Consider the following 12,048-nt stretch of genomic DNA (forward strand, 5'->3'; position numbering starts at 1 on the left):
TGATTTAGATTTCCCCTTTCTGACACATATATTTACTAGCAAATATATTATATTAAGGTCAAATTTAATCTGGATATACTTTTGTTATTGAAGTCTGAGGGAAGGATGATCATACTTAGTACTGAAAGGCAAAGAATAAGATGGGCCACAATGGCGATGATGTGTCTATTGTTCAAGGGATTTAACCAGAGATAGTTCAAATAAAAGGACTATTTGATGTCATGACTACTTGTTGACTTCCTCTCCATATGCGTTCCCTGTGCCATTCTATGCCTAGGATGAAATAGAATCAATGCCATACAAATGACCACAAAATTTGGCATCATTGATATGATCTTCAAAGCACATTACTATCATTTTGAAAAAGACCATTCCTGTAAGCAATAAATTGGATCCTGTCTGATGTTATCTACTACCTGTTTGAACTCTAACTATTCAGTAACTTCCTGTAATCCACTTTTGAACAAGATAATACATTGCAATAGCTGGAAGTGTTAGTCAGCATTTCTCTTGGAGTCTTCAATAGGTCTGGAAACTCAGTATCCTTGGCAACATAAATATATTTTCAAATAATTTTTTTCATCTCTTCATCCAGCTTATGAAACTAAACTTCACAAATTCTTTTACTGTGATCTACAGTTGTTGCTGGCATAGTGAGGGTACTAAGAAATCTGGATATCAACCATCAAGATATTACATTTCATTGAACATTTGTTTCAAAAAAGATTTTATCCTTAATTGCCTCTGTGAACTCATGCTATTCCTCCTCCTCCTCATCATAGAGGCAGCACCTAGTGACTGCATCTGGTGACTCATAGATTATCCTGCAACCAGCAACTGGGAAAGGGAAGCCAGAGCTGTACCTCACACCATGCTGCACCCTAGCACTTCATCATAATTATGCTTCTTGATTAGAGCTTTGGGATAGCTAGATAGAAAATTATTGGAAAACTCCTGCCTTCTACTATCAGTTACATATAATATATTATCTTTTTCTAAAATAACTTCAAGTTTTAGAGTCAGGTATAATGGATCTAGAACTGTACACAGGAAATCAATGATGGTTGCCCAGGAAAACCCATTAGGGGCTCCTTTCTATAAATTTCAGAGTCATCTTTCTCGTGAAATTCAAAACTCAGATAGTAGATGTCATTGTAGTGGAAAAATCAAAGTAAAAAATAATCTGAAGACAGCTCACTGGAAATTTGAGCAGAAAGGTAATGGATATGGACTGACCAGCCTGAAAGGAATGAGCCATTTGGAGATCAGACTAATTTCTGGGGTCAGCCTAGATGCAGCCCCTTCTTGTCTCTCTTGCAGGATGGAGAAGCTGTCCTTTGTGCTACCCATGGATAGAGGAATGACATATTGCACTAAGTTCAAGTGGATGTTGACAGTTTTAGTCAAAGAAGCCACATCTGAGCCATGGGGAGGTAATGAGAAAAAGGGCTGCATCTTGGTGTCATGGGTCTGTGGCCCTGGATAGAATAGAGAAGCCAGAAACTGAAGTGTCCAGGACAGTCTAAACCTAGAAGGAAGGAACTGTGTTTGGGTGTATATGTATGTGTGTGTGTTTGTGTTTGGGTACCTGGGATTGAACTCAGAGCACACAACCACTGAGCCATATCCCAGACCTATTTTGTATTTTATTTAGAGACAGGGTCTCACTGAGTTGCTTAGTGCCTTGCTTTTCCTGAGGCTGGCTTTGAACTTCTCATCCTCCTCAGCCTCCAGAGCTGCTGGGATTATAAGTGAGAGCCACCATGCCTAGCCATATGTAAGTGTTTGATAGACAAAAATGGAGACAGATAATGAGTGAAAATGGCTCTGTTCCATCAGTAAGTCATTTCTACCCTCTAAGGAAGAGTATGAGTCCCAGTGGCCCCTGTCCTTCTCATGATGCTGCACATTCTGAGATCTGGCTCTCATTGCAAATCAGACTCAGTGATGATTCTTGGTAAGACCATCCAGGCTTCTGGAACCTGCAGCTAAGGATGACCCAGTGTTTTGTAGCCTGCTTCCATTGGAGCAGGGTTTATTGTAAGTATAGAGGAGAGCTTTATACCCTGACGGCCATGTGCTACAAACTCTACTTGGAGAACACAACCTGTGAAGTGAGGGATGGCTGCCCTCATCCTAAGTGCAGTTGTGGATATAGGCAGAAGACTCACAGGTGCAGGGGCCTCAGGCAGGGCTTAGAAGCTCAGGACAGAAGTTCAACACACAACTCTTATATTCCTACCCGCCAATTCCACAACCATAACCTACAGTGGCCTTGAAGTCCCATGTGTCTTGGGGATTAAGAGAGATCCTTTGCCTTTATTTGCAAGATCATTAAAAAATGGACCTCAGAGACCTCAGCAAAAATGATTGTGGTGGTTGGGACTCTGTCCCAGGTGGTCTTAATTCTGGGACTGAAGGAAAATAATGGCCTAGATGAATGGCCACCTTCCTCTGTTGATTAGTTCCAGACTCACCTTGTGTAGGGCCTTATTGCACACAGAAAAATAAAAAAATAAGAAAAGTAAGAAAAAAGGGATAAATAAAAAGAAGAAAATCAACATCCTGTACATATATGTAGTTACTCAATAATTCAATGGAGATATCACTTTTAGAAAATTATTTAATTATATTGTCATATTAAAGAGACTGATAACAATAGAGGGAACAGAAATTCAAGGATGTAATAAGCATAAGAATAAGATTGTGAAGGTTTCAATGTTAGCCTGAGTTCTGGTGACTCTCCTCTATAGACAAGGACCTTGGAGAATGGAAACTGAAATAGAAACATTTTATGTGTCTCTAAAACCTAATGGGGAGATTGGTAAGGACTTGACACTGCCAGAGAGAGGCCTGATCGAAGAAAAAGCAGAAAAGAAATAGGCAGAGAGGGTCTGAGGGATGGCATCTGTGAAAATCCATAACATTGTGTCAACTGGACATGTGGGCTGGTTCAGAGAGCAGAGAATGTATGACCAGGTAAGCTCATTATATCAGGTTTGAATGTGACACCAGTAAGACAAGGTCATAGTTTATGTAAGATGCTGATGAGACTGTTTTGTGTATGCACATGTATATACTCATCTGTATTTCTGATTGCTGACTGTATAGGATCCTTGTTTCTTTACTGCAGAAACTATGGGAATATTCCCCTAGGCTCTATTTCCTTATTCATCTGTGCCTCCCTGAGATGTCTGATTGTGTGTCCAATTGTATTATCTATGTGTTTCTGTCTCCTCTTCATGAACATATCCTGTTGTACAAGAGTCTACACTACATTCACCTCCACAGAAGCTTGACCCTGAAAAGGCAAAGAACAAATATCTGGGGACCCATTGCTTTTTGTATTATTTCCTCATTATTTAAAACAATGTGAGAAATGCTTTCACTTCCATGAGGTGTAGTACAGTAATAACCAGCCTCATCCTCTGGCTGCAGGTCAGAGATGAGCAAAATACCTGCATTGGCTGAGGCATCTTTGGATCCAGAGAAGCAGTTAGGGACCTCAGATCCCTTGTCCTTAACTGAGTCTAAGTAGTAACTGAGAAGATAGCGGGGTGGGTTCTCAGGTTTCTGCTGATACCAGCTTATCAAATAGTTATCAACCCCGAAGCCACTGCTCAGGGAGCAGGTGAGTCTGGCAATTGCTCCAGGAGTTGCAGAGAGGGAGGTCTGCTGAGTCCGCACAGGCTGGGAGAGAGAACATGTAAAAAAAAAGATATATATACTGGCAGAGACCACCTTGATGTTGTTGGGAGCCTCAAGTAGAGGGATGAAGCTCTAACAGAGAAGCTGATTGAAGACTGTGAAGCATGTCCCTATCTGAGCAGTGAAATAGCAGAAGCAGGAGAAGAAGAGTCCAGGCCATGATGGACACAGACCCCTAAATCTCAAAGTGGAGCTGGGGAGCTCCAGTTCTCCTTTTCTTTTTTGTCCTCTGGAGAGGAAGGGCTGTTCATGCAAATATGTTTCCATCATGACTTCCCCAGCTCTCCTCGAGCCTTGGTGCTAGAGCTTAGCTCACACTCAGGAGGATGCCTCTTGGGGAACCCTGGGAGGAAGCACCTGCTGAAAAAATGCCAAGGCCCTTACTTAGAGGCTCTGCTAGAATTTACGTCTGTGAGCACAGCATGCTTCACTGAGACCAGGGCTCCTTTGGGTAAATAGTCCTCACTAAGCAGCTGTGTAGGGACCAGAGGGCAGTTCCACAGTGTCCCCTGCAGGTCCCAAGACACATAAAGCTCCCTTTGGCCCAGAGACTTGAGAGCTCAGTTGGTTTCTTCAGTTCACCAGGTCACTGCCCTTATGCACACAAATATGGATTAAGTCCTATATAATTTTCTACCAATTCATTGAGTGTAAATGCTGTATTTTGCCACTTTAAGAAGTTGTGCCTGCCTTTAGGAGGTGTAAATATATAATTAAGTGACAACAGAAAGTGTAAGCAACTCAGAGATGTAAAAATGATACCCTTTTATTGATATATAATTTAGAATAAGCACACATGCTTGTTGCTTCACCTATTCTGAATCAATAGTTGGATTCCAACTACTATAATATAACCTGAAATGTTCTTTGATTTATATTTTAGCTAATAAAATAGTTTCAATAATTAACAAACTGAAAGAAGTATAAGGGAATGAAAAGATTATACCTGCTGGGCTCTTCCCATGCCATACTGTACAGAATGAATTCCAGTCCAGTGCATACCCTTTCTGCCAATTATTTTCTTCCTTTAAGCAGTTCATTCAGCACAGACACAGCTCTTCTATTAACAGCAAGCTCAAAATTCCTTCATTCTTTATGTACAAATTCTCCCACCAGAATCATCTGTGGGATTCTTGAATGTTGTAGTTTTGGGGGAGTCAAATGTTGGATTTTGGCCTTTGGATATGACATTTTGTTAATGAATACCTCACTGGCTCTATATTAATATAAATATAATTAATATAATTATCTAGATACCTCTAGTTAATATAAATGTTGCTAGATATTTATAAAAATCACCCTGCTCTGCAGTGCATTTGCTCATGAAGTTCATCTTCTGTGCTCGGAATTTTTACCACCATCCACCTGCTCCTGTGATTTCTTTACTTAGGACCTGAGAACGATCATGTGCTTCTGTACTGTCTTCACAAAAACCAATCCATCCTACATCCTCACTCAAGTCCATGGTTCTCACCTTTTCCTTAGACCTAACGTCAAATTTCTCATTTGACATGCCCTCTTGAATCAATTTAGAACCTCAAATTTGAATGTCTAGAGATCAACCTCAATCATGATCTCTGCCTTAGTCCTATGTTTCTCTCTGGCTGTCCTTTTCTGGTTAACTCACGAGGTCAATCTGGACACTCATGTGGTTTTTCCATTTTGTCAGGCTGTGGTCTGGGCTCTGTATATACAGAAGTGTCAAAACAAAACAAAATTTCTGTTCTGAACGAACGCAGTTCCTAGTGGATAAGATACAATGAGCAGCTTGTTACAGTGAATTATTCTCATGTGGCTGACATCACCCTGACCATGCTCATCCCGAGCACCTAGAGCTCACTTCTGACTGCTGAGGGCCCTTTACCTCCTAGAGGACATTAGCACTGAACATTTCCACTGTCCATAACCTCTCATCATTGTGTACCTCCCAGTGTCCTGATCACCTGAGTTTATGTAGAGTTCCTTGGTAATTTTTCTCCACCTCTTTTCTTCTTTCTCTTTTCTTCTTTATACACAGTATTCAGTGGGACATTTTACATACATGTTATGATAAAAGCATTTTTCTGCCTAAATAAACTCCTGTAGATTCTTTTCTATATCAAGGTAAAATAAATATATATTTTCATATTCAAAATCTCTTTGAGCCTCTTCCCAGCCATCCTATCTCAACTCCTCCTATACCCTGAACACAACCACAAGTAGATTCTATTTGCAAAGAGGATTCTTATTTCTGGGCTGTAGGGTCTCTTTGTTTCCGAGTCCTTCTGCTCCTTCTGCCCTACTCCACTATCTTCACTTATGACTAGGCTCCAGATCATCTATTAGAAAAGTCCTTACCACCATGAATTGGATAAACATTTGCTTTCATGGTATAGCATATAAGGCAATTTCGAAACCCCAAATTTTAACCACTTTTGCCAATATTTCCATAAGTAAAATTTAAACAGAGAAATTTATAGCAGAGGATAAGGATACAATTCCACCCATTATTTTCATATTTGATTGGCTATAAAAATTAAATCTTGATGTAATTATTGCATATTTTATCATCATTTTCTTTATTTAATATTCTAACTTTGAATGAGAAGAGTATCACTTTGATTATAATCATTTATCCAGAATCAACAATTAATACAGATTCTAATGCATTTAAATACAACATTGACTTTAATCATGAACAACTCTTGAGAAGTGTCTCACTAGAGATCCTGAAGGACTGTTTCATAAGGTAGTTTAACTTGAAAATTTTGGTAAGAAGCTATTTCTTCTTCAGGTAAGTGGTTTAAACATCACATTCAACCTCCCTGGGTTATACCAGATAATAATGTTCATGATCTAAAATTGACTTTCCAGCTCAAAACTTTACATTTTTGCCATTATCCTGATAAAATTTTATTGCCTATGGATTTCTATAAGTCCTGATTTTTTTGGGTAAAACTAAGAGATAATGAAAACATTAAATTTAACATATGACTCTATGTCTGGGCACAAATTAACATATAAATATTCTCTAATACCTGGGCTCTTCTTATAGGGACAAAGAAGGCCAGATGTTAGAAAATTCTACCCTAAAAGCAACACTAAGGGGCCTCTCCTTGCCATTTTTCCCATCTTCATTCCATTCTGATGGAACTTCTCAGGCCTGGGACCATGACAGCAATTCAGAGCAAGAGTCATGTTCTGTCATGTGTAGCCAAATGTTCTTTAATGAGAGAGAGAGAGAGAGAGAGAGAGAGAGAGAGAGAGAGAGAGAGAGAGAGAGAGTGTGGTATGTGCATGAAGAGTTAACATTGTGGAAGGAAAAGTCTGGCTTTTATCCTGGCCCCTGGTGGGTAACCTTCTCATCTTAGGAATTTCCTTAGGGACCACAGCTGACTTTATACTCAGGAGATAATTCATGTTCTGTCCCCAGATAGGTTAAGAAAGGAGAATGACCATATTAGAAAGACCAAGTAGATGACTACACATTTGGAGATTTGAGTGCATTCTGTCGGAAGAATCTCCTCATCTTCATGGATTTGAGGGGGCTGGATATTGAGTTTACTTCAACAGAATAATGTTGATGTGTTTAAGGCATAAACACCCATCAACTACTCTGAATTCTCATTTGCTTAGTGATCGTCTGTGCTGGGTAATCCTTTAAAAAAATACTATCAGCAGAGTGAGGCATCTTCAGCAAAATGATGCTTCAAGTTTATAAACTCCCTGAAGTGTCCCTCTATGTCTCTTTAACCGACTTGATATGATTTGCATTATTTATAAAAATATTGTAATCTTCTAAAGAATAGAGCTTTCATTTTGTTCTATAACTAATTGTTATGAATCTTCAGACCTGAGATGTTCATGCAAAGTCAGTATTAACTTGTGAGATCTTTCCTTGATCCAGGTAGTTAGCAAAATAAACCCATCACAGAGTGATTTTACCTGACTGTATGAATAGCAATGGGGCAACTCCCAAAGCTGCCTCAGTTACAGAGCACTTTCAGAATCCCCTTCCTGGGTGTTGCATCAGTTCTTTCTGTTTTTACCTCTGTCTCTGTCTAACAAGAACAAATACCCTGAGAGATATGTTCACATGTAAGTGGTGGAAGGTGGTAAAGTGGGTGAAGCCCAGGTGGACCCTCTGTGCACATGCTACCCCATTTGTCAGGGTTAAGATCTGGAATTTCAAGGGAAATATTCTATCCAATCACTGTGTGGAATAGTCACAATTGTTGAATGTGGATGAAAGTAACAAGAAGATGGTGACAAAAGGACCGTATGATGTACACATCTGTAAACAGACTTACAATCTCTAAAATAAAATTACACCAGTAGACTCATGGGAACAAATACACATCTGAATACAAACTCGATATTTCAAACACTGCTGAGATCATATTTGTATAAGGGGATATTTAATATGAAATAAATTTATAAAATATCTTGGAAGGTAGAAATTTTAATCAAGGTCAGGAGGCTTCTTCTGTCCTGTGAGTCAGGACACTGGGAAGTGAAATATAACAGGGCCCATCAGCCTGATGGTTTTTGTCTTACTTCCCCTCTGCCTGCGTCACTGTGCCATAGTCTGTCCCACAGTAGTAGACATTCTCATCCTCTTCCTGGATGCTCTGGATGGTCAGGTATCGATCCAGGCCAGAGCCTGAGCCTGAGAAGCGATCAGGAATCCCATCCCCCTTGGATCCCACGATGCCACTAGTGCCCACTCGCATCACAAACCTGGGGCTCTTCCCTGGGCTTTGCTGGTACCAGGCCACCCAGTAACTATTGTAGCCACTGCTCAGGGTGCAGGTGAGTTTGACTGTTTGTCCCAGGGGGGCAGATGCAGAGGGTGGCTGAGTCAGCACAAGTTGGGAGAGGGACCCTGTAAACACAGATACATCACAGTGGAAGTCAGAGCCAGGCTGCATGTGTTTGGGGATTTGAGCCCATGAGGATAGACTCAGTATAGGGGTCTGCCATGGGACACAGAGGTCTGTCCCTACCTGGGCAGTGAGCAAGCATCATAAGAAGGAGAAGCTTCCCGACCATGTTGAACCCTGTTTTCTGAGTTCCCAAGCTGTTGTGTGCTGTGCTCAGCCTTTCTTATCTCTCTCCACTGAATTTAAGGTGGAGCAGCTCATGCAAATGTGCCTCCACCCACTGCCTCTCACTGTCTGTACTTCTGGCGTGGAATGATGCAAGACATAGTCTGGAGTATGAAGATACTTTTATTTGCCTGATGGGCTGAACCTGGGAAGAAGCAGGTGCTGGGGATACCAGAAGAACACAGTTGCTTGAGCTAACATTAGTGACAGAAGGTTCACCTCCTCTGTTCACCCCTCTTCAGATATGAGTTCCTCTGGGGACATCTCCATATGTGAGCATATTTTATGGGCCCCAAGAAAGTGTTCCATGATGTCCCCTGAGGATTACATATGAAAGTTTATTCTCCTTTAATTTCTGACTCTCCAATTTTACCTTTTCGTTTGAATTCTAGAAATATTGATGGAGATTTTTGTGTGTCAAGCACTGTGCCCAGATCAATATTACTATTGTATGCAGACTCTTTATGCTTTAGGGGCCTATTGTTTCTAAGGAAAACTCAACTGGACTCAATAAGCAAATATAAAAGTGCCATGAAACAGAAGAGTGGAGCTGGACATTTTTACTGCTTGGGGTTATAGAGGAAAACATACTCAGAGGGATGTAATTAATCTTTTGTTCATATTCTATAATCATGTCCATTTTTCCAGGGTGGAAGTTGGCTGAGCTTGGTAAGACATTAGCCCAAAGGCACATCATCACCCCAAGTTCCAGAGTTTAGATGACTCCGATCAAATGGATTGTATTTACCCATAAATCTGGGCCATTTGGCTAAGGGGAAAATTGGTGGACATCTATAATTACGAATGATTATAAATTAGAATGAACCAACACAAATTACTTATCTTATATTTGCAAAGGTCAATGAATTTCACGGTGACATGGATCTCAGTGGACTACCTCAGCATGTTGGCAAGGCTGTGCTATTTTCTGGAGATATCAGGGGAGAAACCATCTTCTTGCTTTTTTCTCCTAGGGGTCACTTACATTCCTTGGCTGATGGCCACCTCCTCCATTTCAAAATCAGAGACAATGAACGGAGACCTTCTCACATACACCACTTTGACTTGTTCTTCTAATTTTCTTTTCTTCTTTTAAGGATGCTCATGATCCCATTGTTTTCAGGTAGATTATAGGATTATATCCTAATCTTAATGTGAGCTAAGTAGTAACATTAATTCTGTGTATAACTTATTATTACTTTATCAGACATCCTAACATATTCATAGACTCCAGGGATTAGGCTGTGAACATCTTTTTGGTCCATAATCTGCCAACCACATTGCACTTGGCACGGGAACTTTTAACAATTTATGCACACTTATTGAAAAAATAATAAGACATCACCAAAAAATGCACAAGCAATTGAAGTTTAGAGTTTGTTGTGCATTTTCATTATACATGTATGATTCTTTATAGCTCATTGGGTAATTTATAATGATATATAGTTTATAGTATGATTTTATTATAATGTATATCAGAAAGCCTCTAGTAATGTCCTCTAAACATAAGCCATAAATTTTGTTATTCTGTTTTTGTGAGTTTTTAGCACCAAATATAACACAGAGTGTAGGTTCCTTTTTTTTTTTTTTTTGGCTGCTCACTTCCCTGTGGTTTAATAGCATTGACTGAATCTTAAAAAATACTCCTTGGGATTAATGGTCCTAATTGAACAGTTGTGTGGACAGTTCTACAGCGCCCTCTGGTGTTTCTAGAGCACATACCTTCTTTTAGTCCAGGGATCTGAGAGTCCAACTTGTTTTTGCAGCTCTGCAGGTCACTGAGTCTATTCACACATGGATGGTTTGAGTTGTAGACTGCAACACACTCTCTGAAATTACTGTCATTTAATTTACATAGTCTTGAATATACATACATAGATGTCAATTAAAAATGTTAGGGCTCTTAAGGAAGATTCTATAAAACTTGTACGTTCATTACAATTTATAAATACACACGCCTTTTAAGTGTTCACCTAATGTGAATTAATAAGTCCAACAATTCTCATATAAATTTATTCATGTTTGGATCTTTGGTATTTATCCAATTTAGTCATTTCAATATTTGATAAAGTAAAGGAAGTACTATGTATAAAATGAATGGGATATATGGTTTGCGGCTGCCATGGCATGTTGTATAAGAATCCAGTCCAGATTGGAACATATCTTCTCTAGAAATCTCTTATTTCCTTCCTTTCTCCACTAGACCCAGTATAGAATGCCTGTTCTGTGGACACTGAGCTCACAAGAACACAGTTGCTTGATCTCACATTAGTGACAAACTAATGTTTGTCACTAATTAGTCTCAATAATTTTTCATGACTTTTCCCACTGAAATCCCTTGTGGGATTGTGGATTGAGGGGTTAAATATTAGAGTTTTTTGGTTCAAATGGTAGATTTTTCAGCTCTGAATATAATATCTTGTTGATGAATAGCTCATTATCTCTTATTTAATTTAAATGCTTTAGATGTTCAAATAACTCACCCTGCTCTGCAGTGCATTTGCTTATGGGGACTCTACCGCCATCCACCTGCTCCTGTAGTTTCTTTGCAGAGCACCTGGAGCCACAGCACATCCTCCCCTCTGGCTCCACATTCACCCATTTGATCCAGCCAACCCTCAGGGATCAAGTCCTTGTTTCTTTCCTATTCTCTACAACCTAAAGTAATGTTTCTTATTTAACATGTCCCCTCCCTCCCTCTTCACTTTTCTTCCCTCCTTCCCTCCATCCCTTCCTTCCTTTCTTCCTTCCTCACTTCCATCCTTCCTTTCCTTTCTTCCTTTCTTTTTCTGAGGTCTGGAGGATAGAACTTAGGGTCTCCCATGCTAGACAAGTGCTCTGTCACTGAGCTGTATCGCCAGCCATGTAATATTTCCACTTGAATCAACACAGAACCCCAATCCATCATGTACAAGACACAGCAATCATGGTTATTGCTTCAGATCTGTCTCTTCCTTAGATATCTACTCAGGTGAACTTGCATACTCATTCTACAAACACATGTTGAATTTGTACTCTCTGCCATACTGGGTTCTGGGCTCTGTATATATATAGCAGTGACAAAACTGAAAAAAAAAAATCCTGTTTTCAATGAGTTTAATTTCTAGAGGGGTAACAGGGTGAAGAGAGCAACAGAAAAATGTTCTCACATGACTGAATCCAAATTGAACATGCTCACCTTTGGCAGCTAGAGCTCACTCCTGACTGCTGAAAGCCTTTCCCTTCCTTCAGGAGATGGACAATGAACATCCTC

At 39.8% G+C, this 12,048-nt stretch overlaps 1 pseudogene and 1 gene segment (V, D, J or C); both read right to left on the bottom strand.

Moving 5' to 3' along the window:
• Positions 1–225: 225 nt before the first annotated feature.
• Positions 226–12,048, bottom strand: part of LOC144368375 (CCR4-NOT transcription complex subunit 7-like) — a 43,631-nt pseudogene continuing 31,808 nt past the window's right edge.
• Positions 8,220–8,774, bottom strand: LOC101975382 (immunoglobulin lambda variable 9-49-like). The segment is given in 2 exon segments: positions 8,220–8,572; positions 8,694–8,774. Coding segments are annotated over 2 exon segments (378 nt in total).

The sequence above is a fragment of the Ictidomys tridecemlineatus genome, chromosome 2 (assembly GCF_052094955.1).
Source record: "Ictidomys tridecemlineatus isolate mIctTri1 chromosome 2, mIctTri1.hap1, whole genome shotgun sequence".
Taxonomy (NCBI): domain Eukaryota; kingdom Metazoa; phylum Chordata; class Mammalia; order Rodentia; family Sciuridae; genus Ictidomys; species Ictidomys tridecemlineatus.